The following is a 13,736-nucleotide window of genomic DNA, read 5'->3' on the forward strand; positions in this document are numbered from 1 at the left end:
TCCTTCCTAATTGGGAACGCGGCGATGTAAAAGTGTCAAGTGCTATTAGAGCAGTTGTATAGTACAAATGAAGTAGATGATGTGAATGAATGGCGCTTTATTTGTTTAGACTTGATCTGTATCTACCTCCTATTCAGACCAATCGATAACATATAATTTAACCACCACGTCATACGAACACTGAAATCGTCATCGCTATTTCGTGGTTTTTCTTGCTCGTGTAACTATTCCATCACGCCAACCCCAACTCCTTATAAAACGCCTCGGTCTTTGGCTCCCGCCCCAAAAACCCTGCCAACGTCTTCATCTCCTCCTGACTACCGCCCTTTTCGAGCACCATATGTCTATACCTGCGGCCCTCATTGGGATCCATCGGGTGGTTTTTGAAGACCGTGTAGAACATATCTGTCGAATAGACTTGAGAACTACAATGAAAGTCAGTATTGGTATAGAAACTGAATATGAAGGGGAAGGGGGCGGACCTTAGATATCCGTAATACCCAGCATCGTAGCCACCCATCAAATGGCCGAATGTCGCCTGTCCATGGCCCCATTCGTAGCCCTCCCCTAATGCCTCGGGCCCCTCGATCTGTGATATTTCGCGACGGAGCGTGTTGTATGTCTCAGTGGGGTTGAGCTTCTCAATGGCCTCGTGCGAGGCGGGCTCGTGCATGGTCATGTCGAAGATACCGAAGTGCAGCTGGCGCAGATTGAACAGGGCGTCATTGACGTGTTTCGTGCGGATCAGGCTGTCAATATAATCGTCGGGAATGCTTTGGGCTGGCGGAGTCGCGCTGCTGTCGCCCGCAGACTCCTGCCATGCCTTGAGGTACTCGGGTGATAGGGTCGAGTAGTGGCAGCTCAGCGACTTGAGTTGGGAAGGGGTCCAGCACCAGTTCTCGAGCATTTGGCTAGGTGCTTCGACGAAGTCGCGTACCGTGTTTGTGCCGTGAAAGCGAGAGTATCTGGTTTCCGCAACGAGGTCGTGGATTCCATGGCCGAGTTCGTGGAAGAGAGTTACGACTTCGTCGTGTTTGAGTAGACTGGGTTTTTTGGCTGTGGGTTTGGAGAAGTTGCAGACCAGCGCTGTGGCAGGGTATCTCCGGTTGCCGTTGGCGTCGATGAAGCCCTGTGATGTTAGGCCAGAACAGACAAAAAGGGGGGAAGGGGACTTACAGGCTGCAGATTGAAGTTGGCGGCATGTCCATACTTGCCCTCGCGGGGATGCAAGTCTAAATATAGATACCCAACAAAGCCGCCGCCCTCAGACGCATCATTCCACACACTAAACAACTGCACGTCCTCATGCCAGACGATATCCTCGCCTTTTCCAGATGGCGATATTTTGCTCCGGTCATCACCCGTAACCTCGACGAAAAGCAGACCAAACAATTTCTCAAAAATCTCCAGCATGCCGCGGATGGTTGTCTGCAGAGGGAAGAACTCGGAGATTTTCTGATGGTCTAATTGGTACTCCTTTTCAAGCATCAGACGGTCGTAGAATCGATGGTCCCAGAGGAAATAGTGGCCGTCGAATTTCTCTCCGCGAGACTCCAAATCGGCCTTTTTCAGTTGCTTCAGCTTCTCAATCTCCTTCAATCCACCAGCAGCCAGCCGAGATCGCAAGTCGCCCAGGAAAGTGTTTACAGTCTGAGGCGTCTTAGCCATCTTATCCTCAATCCGGAACGCGGCATGGTTAGGATAACCCAACAATCGCGCGGCCTCATCACGCAGAACCATCGCCTCTTTGAACAACGGGATGTTCTGGTTACATTTATTCTCATTCCCAATCGACACGCGCTTGCGAGTTTCGGCGTTCTTGGCATACTTCAGCGTCGGGAACAGATCGGGATATTTAAACGACAGACGGATCTTGCCCTCGTTCTCATCCTTGCCTTTCTCAAGCCCCGACAACACATCCTCCGGCACCCCATCCAGCTCTTCCGGCGTAAGCCAGATCCCGCCATTCTCCTCATTTAGATTCTTCTGAAACTCAATACTAAGCTGACTCAATCGCTTCTTGATCTCCTTGAATCGATCCCTCTTCGGGCCGGCCGGCAAGCCCAACCCGTTACGAATATAATCTTTATGTTCCTTTTCGAGCAACCGCTGCGATTCAGGGTCAAGTTTCTCACCCTTTTTCAACGCCGCATCCACAAGCTTGAATAGATCCTCGCGCATCGCAGTCTCAATGCCAAAGTCATCGAGCAGCTTCTCGGCCTCGCTGGACGCATCGCGCAGCTTCTGGTCGGTCGAGACAGCCTGGTAGAAGCCAAGGATATGGGCCTCCAGGGCCATGGCGTTTTCGTCATGGGCGAGCGGGAGCAGCGCGGTGCTGAAGGTCGCCGAGTCCGCGGTGACGATGCCGGCGACATCGTCTTGGATCTTGCGGGACTGGGTGATGAGACGCTTGGTGTCGTCGATGATGGAGGAAGGGGTAGCGACGAACAAGGGTGGGGATTGCGGGGGTGCGCGGAGCTTATCTGGAGCCATGCTGGCGGTAGTTATTGATCGGAGGGGATTTTGTCTTCGGATGAATTGTTTGGATGGCCGTTGCACTTGTTGCACCAGCGCGCTTAGTCGGAATGAGGCGGGGGAGAGGCGGAGCGGAGGAGCCAGGATGATTGAGATGCCCAGCACGAGCAGGAATACGATGAGGGACAGGGACGGTCTGGAAAGGCGGGGGAGAGCGAATGTGGTGGCCACGGTGGATTTGGGTAATTTGTGGTAGGCACAGGTAGTAGTATGCAGGTTGAGCGACTTGTCAATCTTGGGATGACGACGTCGGAGGAGTGTGTGTTGTCTCCACACGAGCTGTGGGACCGTCTCAACCTACACGTCTCGTGGGTCTGTCACTATCACAGTCAAAAGCCTTTCCTGCGTCCCAGCCTAAACAGCGCAGCACAGAGCTGGATGTGGTTGCTATTAATTATTAATCTCTCAAATACTAACGACACTCCTTTATTTTATAGAGATATCATCTTTGCATCGCCGTACATATAATATACCACTATCCAAGGTTAAAAGAATCTAGAAGCCTGATCTATATATATCCACTATAAGAACGCTATTTTGGCTGCTAAAGAGTGGTATATTAAATATTGATATTATTCCTAATAAGGAAATAGAGCGTAATTAATTTTTATTATATTTTTGAACGATTTGGACGTATAATCTAATATTTGGAGGAGTAATGCTTTTTTGGTAAGAAAGGGTAAATTTTGTGGGTGCGCGTTCAGCTAAAAACGCGAATACTTTTGGACTAGTACTGTATATAGGTTACACCCTCACCACCCAGCATAGAGATACATCCATATGTGCCATTTTTTCACTGTGTCACAAAATCAGATGGAGTTGTCTCGACAATCGGGCCAGTATACTCCTTCCGTGCATGAAAGATGTAATAGACAATCGACAAAAGTAAGGTAGCTCCGATGATGAGAATGTTGTAGTTCATGTTTTCAGCCGTGACAGGGTAAAACGAGGGCCAAAAGGACCAGAAGAGAGCGATGGTCAAGTAAATGACGGAGAATGCATTGATCAAAATGCCCAGAATGCCCGGGATGCGCCAGGGACCCCAGACGAGCCGTCTCCCGACGTTGTTGACCGGCTCGTATGGTGAGTCGTCCACGTCTGGCAGGACGATGGCTCCTGTCAACCGTCTGTACAAAAGGAGTCCGCTCGCCATGAGATAAGAGGAGTAGTAGCCTGATGTGACAAGGGCGACAATATCGTTGAAAGCCGTTGCGCTACCAATGCTGATCAGGGAGAGTAAGGCAGACACAGCAACGGTAAACAAAATACAGCGAACGGGTAGGGAGGTGCGAGAATCCAGCTGGAAGAAGATTGTTCAGCCAAATCAATGACATTCAAGTATGTTGTTAGATTTGGGTGGTGTATTACCTTGAGGAAAAAGCTCCAGCCGGGAATCGCTTTGTCGCGAGCAAAAGCCCACCACATACGCGAGGCGGCTGCCATATCAGCGATGTTACCAAACATTTGCATCACAGCGATGATGGCGCCCATGGCCACCGCACCACCAAGCGACCCAATTCCAGTTTGCAAGACGTATAGAAAGGGATACCCAGCCTCACCCGCCTCGCTGCCGAGGGTATCATCGATGCTGGTTGTGGCGTAGAGTGCAGCGAGCAAAATACCGAAGCCAAAGGCCCCGTTAATACCCATGCTGGCCATAATGGAGCGCGGCACGACGACTGCAGCGTCCTTGATTTCCTCAGACATGTGGATGGCGCCGTCGACACCAGTAAACAGGAAGATGGACATGAGCAGGCCGATCATGGTAGAGAGTCCCTGTGTGTCCCAGCCGCCCTCGTTAACGAAGTAGGCCCAGACCTCACTCGCGTCGCGCTTAGAACTAAGCACGCACAGTGGAACGAGCACACCGAAGAAGGCCAAGATATGGATGCACAGAACCGGGCCTTCAAGGGTTGGCAGCAATCGACGGGCGATGGTGTTTATGATGAAGCCAAACAGGAGCACTGCATAGATGATAAGAAGTCCCCGCCAACTAGTCGCTTCATATGAGGGAATTGTAATGGCAACTAACGTCTGAATGAGCGTGCCGGCAATGTAACCCGTCGAGGCGACCAGAGCCTGCCAGCCTACGGATGTCATCCAGCCAGTCAGATAGGACAGGAAACGTTGACATGAGCTGGGTGCCAGCATTGCGACCCAGAAATATTGACCAGAGGAGATGGGAGCCCTTTATCTGTTAGATTTTGCGCTCATTTTGAATGTTGTATTTTCATATACTCACATAGATGCCAGTTCACACAGTGAGGCAAAGGTACACCATGCGCCTATCCAGGCAAAGAGATACATATAAATCATCCCAGCAGGGCCGCCACTGTATTGATTAGCTTAGCTAGACACTCTCTGTATACGTAACACCAGGATCATGCGACATACTTTTCTAGACCAATGTTGAAAACTAGAAGAACACCCTCCCAGGTGACGAGGATGGTGGTTGTGAAACCGAGGATAGCCATGAAGCCATACGTTCGCTGATCATTGCATAAGCGGGTAAACATGATATATCTCGTATATGGTAAGGGGTACCTTCAAAACAGGTCGCTTACCCAGTCTCAAGAGATGGGCACGGTCGCGCTCCTCGCGGTCCATAGTTGACTTGCCCTCCATCTCGCGCGCGGTCGAGACGTTGGTCTTGGTTTGGAGCTCAATTGCATCCATAATAGAGTTCACAGTGTACAAAAGCTATGAAAAATTTAGAGATGAGAGTTGAGGAATTCTATGGGGAAGAAGAAGAAAAAAAGAAAGGAAGACAAACAATTCAGTACAAAAGCAAAATAAAAAAAAGAGAACGTAGCAATGTAGCAGCAGGCCCTGAAGGTGCAGGGATACCAAATTAAATACCGGCCTAGAACCTATTTAGCATACTACCTAAGTACTCATGATACTTCTTTTTACTGTATTATTACAACCACCCAGGTATCATGCAAGTGCCAGGAAAACACATGGAAGATGCAGTTTGCCCTGAATCCCGTGGCACATCGAGTATATCCATCCATAGCAGAAGGCCTTGTCTCCAGAACCATACACCTCTCCTTTGACTCGTTCTCACACCTTGATTTTCAGATCTTCACCCCTGACTTTGCCTTTGTCTTCTCTCGTCCTTAATTATTGTTTGAAACTACCATCATATGTCATGGCCACCCCTGGCGTTCAGATCACCGCGACAAATAAATCTCCGCTGATCCTCATCGTGACATGGCTACTGCTCGTCCTCGCCGCGTTTGCCTACATTATACGCTCCATTGTCAAGATATCGCGCCAGGCCATGCGCTTTGGAATCGATGACTATCTACTCACAGGTGCATTGTGCTTTTGCGCCGCACAGTCGCTGGCTACCATCCTCCGAGCGGCAGATGGGTTTGGAAAACCCTTCGACACTTTGTCTGTCGAAAAAGTGAACAAGATCACGGAAGCCGCCATGGCGGCGAACGTCCTCTACGTTGTGTCCTTAGCTTTGTCGAAACTGTCCCTCCTTCTCCTTCTAGCCAAAATATCCCCGAATAAACGACACAATCAAGTCATGCACGGCATCAGCCTCTTTGTTGTTCTTTTTACTTTTATTTCTATCTTTGTGGTCTCCTTTTCCTGCTCGGTGCCGAAAACATGGGATTACGCTTCTGGAAGGTGTATCAATAGGGTAGGGCAGCCTGGGAACTAATTTTCTCAATCGAATGGAAAGGATGGGGCAGAACCAAAGCTCCATTATTCATACACAATATGCTTACATTGTTATGCAACAGACCGTATGGTGGATCGTCTTCGATGCGTACAACATCATCACCGAGGCCGCCTTGATCTTCATACCTATCTACATTATCGGCCTGGTACAGTGGCCTATCTCACACAAGGTTGTGGTCTCCACTCCTTTCGTATTACGGATATGGTGAGCAATACAAATCGATACAGCATTAGCTGTATTTTTTCTGAAACAGTCATACTAATCTTGGTTTCCCTTTTCTTTTTCTTTTTCTCCTTTAGTACAATTGCAGCTTGCATTATTGATATGGTGCTGTGGCATAGCGTCTCGACCGCCACAGACCCTTACTTTGCGGAATGGACCGTTTCCGTGACCACGCAGGTTATCCAGTGCAGCTGTCTAGTGTGCACGTGTGTCCTATACCTGCGAAATTTCCTTTCGAGTATTGAAACCGGATTTGGGCTGGATGGAGATTTGTCGGCATCGATCCCTCTTAAAGATCGCACTACTGCGGGTTACAATCTTTCTTCGGAAAGGTTGACCGACTCTGTGGGAATGCCGGGGCAGATTCAGGTCACCACAAGGTATGAGGTGCATACAGAGACGGTGTATGGGGTGGAGTCAGGGGGGGAAGAATGATTTTACTGAAAACCTTATCACCTCTGTATCAGTAGTTATCTGGATTATGCGTATATCATAGGCTGGAAATGTGTATGTTACTCAGTGTGCATTTTGTAAATATGCACTAGCTCAAGAACATAGACTCATATGAAACCGTCTTATACTAACTTCCTAGTGAGTCAATGGGATCTGTTGTAAGCACTTCCGGGTGAGCAAGCCGGGGTTGAGATCCAGTATCTAAGAAAAGGGCGCATAGTCAAGCTTTCCAATGTTGATCCCTGTTCCTATAGCGCGTTCGTAATTTTCACTCGGCCAAAGGATGCGCTTGTCTTCTAGCCTAAAGGTGTTGACTTATATTGTCAAGGTTACAACAGATAAGGCTAAGGCTTGTGTTGATTGGTTTGCATTTTCCTCCAAGAGAGCACACCATTTCCTTGATATCGACGTGAGGTGATTGGAGCATTCGACCACCTACGCCACAAACTAGCTGGTCCTCCCGTGTCTTCCGCACGGTCCGGACCCTCGACCATTCCAATTTCCTCGTAGTGCTAGGATTAGGAGGAATAATAAGTTAATAACGATACCAGTGGACTCTGGGGCCAACACAACTTAAGTGGGACTTTATCCTTAACTCATGCGGGATTATCAGACTTTAGTAGGGATGGATCCAGGATACATACATGATACAATGTGATTCTGTCCAATATTGTTGGATCTTAGCAGCAAGAGGCGGCGGCATATCTAGTTTCTTTGGGTAACGTCCTGGCATATAGACTGCATGTCATGTAGTACAGAGTAGTACTACAGGATCCTTTTAATTTCACTCAATTTCTCAGAAGCCTACGATCCCTGCGATTGGGTACGTAATTAAAAGGATTCCACGAAGTTTCTTTTCTTTTCTTTTTTTTTATGAAATAAACGAAGGAAAAAAAAAGAAATTTAACACCGAGAATGTACTCCTTCTTGTCGCCTTCTACGCTTCTTCCAGAGCAGCTGTGGTCCTGGCCATGGCTGTGGCCCTGTGCATTGTCATTATCATGTCTTAGCTTGGCCGCACTTTTTTTACATTCGTATCTTTCCAACCCGCTTATTGGCGGCCTCTTCTCTATTCCTAATGCTCTACCAATAATTGGCCATCTGTATCTCCTAGGCGACGATCACGCAAGCGTCTGCGAAAAGCTATGGCGGAAGTACAACAAATCCGTCTTTCAAATCCGGCTAGGAAACACAACCGCTGTGGTGGTCAACTCTTTCCATGACGCTCGTCGAATCCTCGTGTCGCATCAATCCGCACTCATCGACCGGCCAACCCTGTACACCTTCCATGGCGTGATCTCATCGACGCAGGGCTTCACCATCGGGTCGAGCCCGTGGGATGATTCGACGCGCAACCGGCGTCGAGCAGCCGGTACGGTTCTCTCGAGACCGGCGATCCGCTCATATCACGATATGTTCGACTTGGAGACATATGATTTGATTTCCGACACTTATGCCGACGGCAAGGGGGGCAAAGAACTCGAGATCAGACCGTATATCCAACGGTTAGCATTGAATACCACCCTGACACTCTGCTATGGTATTCGTATGCGAGGCGTGTACGATGAGCTCCTCCGGGAAATCCTAGAAGTTGGCTCTGCCATTTCCCTGCTTCGGTCCGCCTCGGAGAATTACCAGGATTATATCCCTATTTTGCGGTATCTGCCGGGAAACAAAAAAACGGAACGTGCAAAATCATTACGGAGGCGAAGGGACAAATACTTATCTTTTCTGCTCGACACTGTTCGAGACAGGATTCAGATGGGCACAGATAAGCCATGCGTGTCAGCTACCATTCTCAAGGGAGAGGAAACCCGGCTGACTGACGTAGAAGTCTCATCAATCTGTCTGTCACTTGTATCTGGTGGGTTCGAGACCATTCCTGCCACCTTAACCAGCTGCATCGGAAGTTTAGCTACGGAGGCAGGACAGATCTTCCAGGAGCGAGCCTACGAGGATATCCGACGGTACTACTCAAATCTGGACGATATCTTTCTAGAATCCTTCGCGGAAGAAAAGGTACCATATGTGAACGCGCTTGTCAAAGAGGCGGAACGATATTATACCGCCTCCGCAATGAATCTACCCCGAAAGACCACGGTGGATATCACCTGGGATAACGGGGTGGTAATTCCCGCCAAGACGATGGTGTTGGTCAATCTCCAAGCGGCGAACCATGACGTGGATCACTTCGGAGATGACGCCGATGTCTTTAACCCCGAGCGATGGCTGGAATATCCAGAGAACATCCCTGTCGAAAGAAGTATCCAAGGATTACCACATATGTCCTTCGGCGCTGGGGCGAGGGGCTGTTCAGGGCAATTCGTTGCCAACCGCGTGATTTATACGGCATTGGCACGCTTGCTGAGCAGCTACCGTGTTGTAGCGAGCGAGGAATTCCCGCCGAATACCCACTATGCGGATTACAATGCCATTAAGAGTGCTCTTGTGGCCATTCCGAGAGACTTTAAGGTCAAGCTCATTCCCAGAGATGAGTCGGAGTTGCTCGCTTGTTTAAAGAGCGGGGCCAAAAGAACAGAAAAACACTATGTTGTCTAAATCCTGCGTATATCTTACGTAGATATAGATTAAACAATGTACGTACAGTACTCAATATGAGGATCTGCTGCTCGGCGCGCCTCTCAGGCAGTTTGTGGGACGCTGAACCAGAGCGGCATTTCATTGTATGAGTACGAGCTACCACCGTTGCTCTAATTGCTACAGATTTTTAATCTACGTATTTGATTTCTGCAAGATGTGTATGATGAGAAACGATCAAGTCGTATTCACTGCCATTGTATGGACATATCTAACGGTAAACCCAAATCACCAAACAAACCCGTCTTAAAAACGCCGCTAATTCGCTATAAAGAGAAATTCAGTCTTGAGTTGACCGAGGACGCGTTTTGGCGTCGAGGGTAGAAGTCATTAGAGTACAGAAATAGTCATAGGAAATGCAAAGGAGAGTAATTACAAAGGCAGAATTTTCATCATCATCTCATTATTCACGCAGCATCGGCAGTGGCGATAGGCTCAGGGATCTTGGTCACCTGCTCGCCCGCACGAATAATACGCTGGCCATTCGCGTCCCGCACGTAGTCGACGTTGGAGTTCTCCTTTTGAGAGCGCTTCCAGATCTCAACCTCGGATCCACCGCGGATAACACCAACACGCATGGTGGAGAGCAGGTTGTGGGCGGCGTTGGAGTGGTAGTAGACACCGCCGTTGAACATGGCGGTCGCGTCCTTGCCGATTCCAGAGTTGATCATGGCCTTGCCACCGGGGTGGTCCTTGATGAAGTCGGTCACGTCGTGGACGACACCGGCAATAGCGACCAGGCCACGACCGTTCTTGGCCTGTTCGACATAGTCATCCCATTCCATGACGGGAAGCTGGTCGAGAGGAACGCCCCAGTCGAGTTTAGTACGGCGTTGGTCGAGTTTCTTCTGTAATTGCTGGAGACGGCCCTTTTCGATTTCGTTGGAACGGAACTGCTTGAGGTCGTAGGCGAGACGCAGTTGTTTGCAGACCCAGATGAACCACTTGGTGGGGTCGTACTGGTGCCACTCGATAGCGTTGCGGTAGTCGGAGGGGAACTCGTGGTGGAAGTTGTGGTAACCCTCGCCGAGAGTGACCAGAGCAGTGACGACGTGATCACGAGGGGAGTTGCGGTCATCAAATGGCTGATCTCCGAGCCAGTGGGCGAGAGAGTTGACGCAGAAGGTGGCCTGCTGGACGAAGAAGACGCGCAGGATACCGGCGTAGATGAAACCACCCATCCAGTCACCCCAGCCCAGACCGGCAACACACATGGGGACGAGGAGACCCATGGTGATGACGACCTTGATGAAGTTGCGGTGTTGCCACACGACGATGGGATCCTCGTTCAGATCGGAGATATCGGTACGGCCGATGCGCTTGGGGTTTTGCTTCATTACCATCCAGCCGATATGCGAGTACAACAGACCCTTGCGAACAGAGTACGGGTCTTTGTCGGTGTCGGTATAACGGTGGTGAGCACGGTGGTCACGAGACCACCAGCGGATAGAGCCCTGGACAGCACCGCCACCGGCAGCAGCGAGGAAGATCCTCAGGGGAAGAGTTGCAGAGTACGAGCAGTGAGCCCAGAGACGATGGTATCCTGACAAATTAGCGCGTGTCTGGAGCATACAAGCATAGGAACTTACCAGCTGTGATGCCTAGACCGGTGTAGAAGTAGTATAGAACAGCCCAGACAGCAGTCTTGAACTGCAGAGGAACCCACAGGGACTGGACGAGACCGCACAGCGGAACGCCGATGATAAAGGTCACATTGAGCCAGTTGACGTGCTTGTACCAGTTCTTCATTGTCATTGGGGTTTCGGTGATGTGCACTTTCTTGGTATCAGCAGGCCGGGGCCGGCTGGCATCTGCGGCGGAGGCAGACATGGCGAAGACTGACGAGCAGGATGTGTCAATGTCAGTCAAGTCAGTCGATGTGAAGTGTAACTTTGTTAGAAGGAAGACAGTGGGTGGCGCTTGCTGATATAGTGTTCTTGTTCCCCAATGTCCAGACCAAAATGTGGCGGATCCACAGCGCCGTTGGGGAGGCGGGCTGCGGTTGGATGATCACTAAGAATAGTGAATAACTGAATAGGAATGTGTCGTGCAACCGCGGTCGCCCGGCCGAGGATGCGCTGATGCAGCAGCCTATGAAGAGCACGATAATCTCAGCAGGCCCCAGCACGAGTTGCCTTGCACTCACGAAAAGAGGCCGGAAACAGACATGAGCAAGGGACAACGACAGGTGATTCCACCACCAATCTGGGGAGAACCAGCCGAGGTTTCCGCTTTCGTTGGGTCCGCCGCCCCAACAGTTCGGGTCCCTGGCTGGCGGGCGGCTGCTGATTGGCTGGCGTCGCTGCCTTCCGCTCGCCCCATCAGCGCCGGTGTTGATTCTTCAGTATTCTAGAATACATAATACCAGTGTGATCAGTCTTAACGAGAGAGAAAATATATTCGGTCAGTTACTTTTTCATAGTCACAGTGAATATTTAATAATAATATACAATCAACACCACAGTGAGAGGAACGTTGAAGGAGTACGGCGATCCGGTGGCGTTGTTGGACTTGTGGGTCACGCCTTCCCCTGTGCCACTGCCGCTGCCTGCCCCAACGCTTTCAGGGCTATTTTGGGCTGCCTTGCTGCCTCGACCCTGAGGCATCAAATGTACTCTGTGCAGTGGGAGAACATTATACTTATCATTTTCTTTCCGTTCATCATCCTTGAATACTAATCACGAAGTGCTTATGTTTATGCTTATGTTTATCATTATCGTTATTATTTGTAGAGCCATCTGACATCAGTCGTCGTCACCCCAGCACCATAACCTCATTTTAAAAGCTGAAGATCGTAGTGACATGACATCAAGCCCATGCAGCTGTCCTTCACGTTCATATGCATTGTCATTAACAAAGAATCCTCGGTTTGGCTGGCCGAAGATCATGACTGATGATGCGGTCATCCGCAGCATGCTCCCGCCAATCACACGCTCACATCACACACTCACATTCCGGTTACGCCAAGCCTTCTGGAAGGAAGCATTCATCAATATTCAATGCCCAGCCGTGGAGCTTGTCTGATCCCTACTCGTCAGCTCGTTCATCTTGAGCGCAACATTCTTCTCCCGCCGCGCTTTCTGCTGCCTGCGTCGCCAGAGGATAACGAGGGCCGCCAGAACGAGAGAACCGCCCACAACCGTTCCCACCACGATGCCCGCAATCGCGCCGCCAGAGAGATGGCTTCCTCCAGTGTCGCTAGTAGAGGACGACGTTGAAGCAGCAGTCGTCGAGGTTGCCGTTGCCGTAGCCCCGACCGCCAACGAGCTCGTAACTGCAGTAGGGTTGTCAATGGAGACATTGAAACAGGGGACTTGGATAGTGAAATCTTTCAGCGCAACATAAGTGATGTCGGCACACGCATAGTAGGTTTTATTAGTATCAGTCTCGCCTTTAGAGATGTAACTGAGTTGTAGCGTGGCATTGGACCCGGGTGACACGCTTGATGGCGCGTTGGGCACTGAGTAGCATTCGTGGCCGGATTTCAGGTCGGGAAAGTTTGACGAGGAGACGAGGGTGCTGAAGTCATCGTTACTTGTGGGATCTGCCACTCATGTTAGCTGTTTGAGCTTGAGCTGAGCGTGGGCTTGGGGTGTTGGATGGGACAGAGCGTACTGTCTTTGTGAGAAACTGCGAGGTTGACATTGTATGATTCATCCTGGAGAACCACAGCAACCGCTCCATTTGCTACAGATGTTAGAGATGGTAAAGAATAATCTACTGTGACATACTCATAGGGAATACGGTACGATTCGTGACCCCCGCAGCTGAGCCGCAAGGTGCTGTGTTGTCGTTCACGGCCGAGAAAGCTCGGTCACTAGGCCACAGGAAAGCAGCTGGGCCCATGTCGTCATCAAGCTTGCTCTTGACGAGGACGCCCATTAAGGGCAGAATCCAAAAAGCTTTCATCGCGAATTCAAATGGTAGATGAAAATTAAGGGTGCGGCGAAAGACGAGAGGAAACAGGTTTGATCATACTATAAACCTGCGGGAGCATCGTAACATACCCCTCACAGTCAGCGAACGTCGGAGGTAGCAGACACGCTTTTACAACAGAGGCTGTCCGTCGCTGAACTGATTGGCTCCGATTCTCTCCAGGCGGGGGTTGTGTAGTATATTACACGTTGTTGGTCCACTAGATTAGATGCGACCAGGGGTTGCCATTGGTTGGCAATATGTGGCTTTCCACTACTATCCAATAGCACGCGGAAAGATGGGGCAGCTCGGATCA

The 13,736-nt window shown here is 50.0% G+C and overlaps 7 protein-coding genes across 7 annotated transcripts; 2 read left to right on the plus strand and 5 right to left on the minus strand.

Moving 5' to 3' along the window:
- Positions 1 to 10: 10 nt before the first annotated feature.
- BGW36DRAFT_327959 (metallopeptidase MepB) lies at positions 11 to 2,990 on the minus strand. The gene is made up of 3 exons (XM_046212763.1): positions 1,177 to 2,990; positions 483 to 1,129; positions 11 to 425 (listed from the first exon to the last, which is right to left on the minus strand). The coding sequence occupies exons 1-3, from the start codon at positions 2,491 to 2,493 to the stop codon at positions 233 to 235; spliced, it is 2,157 nt and encodes a 718-aa protein (XP_046067613.1). The 5' UTR covers positions 2,494 to 2,990; the 3' UTR covers positions 11 to 232.
- A 135-nt stretch (positions 2,991 to 3,125) lies between these two features.
- Positions 3,126 to 5,311, minus strand: BGW36DRAFT_388474 (putative amino acid transporter). Its single transcript, XM_046217230.1, has 5 exons — positions 5,080 to 5,311; positions 4,930 to 5,024; positions 4,778 to 4,867; positions 3,904 to 4,723; positions 3,126 to 3,835 (listed from the first exon to the last, which is right to left on the minus strand). The coding sequence occupies exons 1-5, from the start codon at positions 5,209 to 5,211 to the stop codon at positions 3,329 to 3,331; spliced, it is 1,644 nt and encodes a 547-aa protein (XP_046067614.1). The 5' UTR covers positions 5,212 to 5,311; the 3' UTR covers positions 3,126 to 3,328.
- A 218-nt stretch (positions 5,312 to 5,529) lies between these two features.
- On the plus strand, positions 5,530 to 7,033 carry BGW36DRAFT_388475 (uncharacterized protein). The gene is made up of 3 exons (XM_046217231.1): positions 5,530 to 6,190; positions 6,294 to 6,436; positions 6,532 to 7,033. The coding sequence occupies exons 1-3, from the start codon at positions 5,687 to 5,689 to the stop codon at positions 6,887 to 6,889; spliced, it is 1,005 nt and encodes a 334-aa protein (XP_046067615.1). The 5' UTR covers positions 5,530 to 5,686; the 3' UTR covers positions 6,890 to 7,033.
- A 656-nt stretch (positions 7,034 to 7,689) lies between these two features.
- On the plus strand, positions 7,690 to 9,661 carry BGW36DRAFT_53993 (putative cytochrome P450). Its single transcript, XM_046222405.1, has one exon. The coding sequence runs from the start codon at positions 7,823 to 7,825 to the stop codon at positions 9,464 to 9,466; it is 1,644 nt and encodes a 547-aa protein (XP_046067616.1). The 5' UTR covers positions 7,690 to 7,822; the 3' UTR covers positions 9,467 to 9,661.
- A 251-nt stretch (positions 9,662 to 9,912) lies between these two features.
- On the minus strand, positions 9,913 to 11,335 carry BGW36DRAFT_304684 (putative stearic acid desaturase; the record flags this gene model as incomplete). The annotated part of the gene is made up of 2 exons (XM_046211995.1): positions 9,913 to 11,048; positions 11,095 to 11,335. The coding sequence occupies 2 exons, from the start codon at positions 11,333 to 11,335 to the stop codon at positions 9,913 to 9,915; spliced, it is 1,377 nt and encodes a 458-aa protein (XP_046067617.1).
- A 65-nt stretch (positions 11,336 to 11,400) lies between these two features.
- On the minus strand, positions 11,401 to 12,111 carry BGW36DRAFT_432076 (uncharacterized protein; the record flags this gene model as incomplete). The annotated part of the gene is made up of 3 exons (XM_046221077.1): positions 11,401 to 11,596; positions 11,652 to 11,854; positions 11,956 to 12,111. 3 exons carry the CDS (start codon positions 12,109 to 12,111, stop codon positions 11,401 to 11,403), a joined length of 555 nt encoding a protein of 184 aa, XP_046067618.1.
- An 85-nt stretch (positions 12,112 to 12,196) lies between these two features.
- Positions 12,197 to 13,548, minus strand: BGW36DRAFT_388482 (uncharacterized protein). The gene is made up of 3 exons (XM_046217232.1): positions 13,237 to 13,548; positions 13,121 to 13,192; positions 12,197 to 13,049 (listed from the first exon to the last, which is right to left on the minus strand). Exons 1-3 carry the CDS (start codon positions 13,412 to 13,414, stop codon positions 12,502 to 12,504), a joined length of 798 nt encoding a protein of 265 aa, XP_046067619.1. The 5' UTR covers positions 13,415 to 13,548; the 3' UTR covers positions 12,197 to 12,501.
- Between the last annotated feature and the right edge of the window lie 188 nt (positions 13,549 to 13,736).

This window comes from Talaromyces proteolyticus (genome assembly GCF_021365285.1).
Source record: "Talaromyces proteolyticus strain PMI_201 chromosome Unknown BGW36scaffold_12, whole genome shotgun sequence".
Taxonomy (NCBI): domain Eukaryota; kingdom Fungi; phylum Ascomycota; class Eurotiomycetes; order Eurotiales; family Trichocomaceae; genus Talaromyces; species Talaromyces proteolyticus.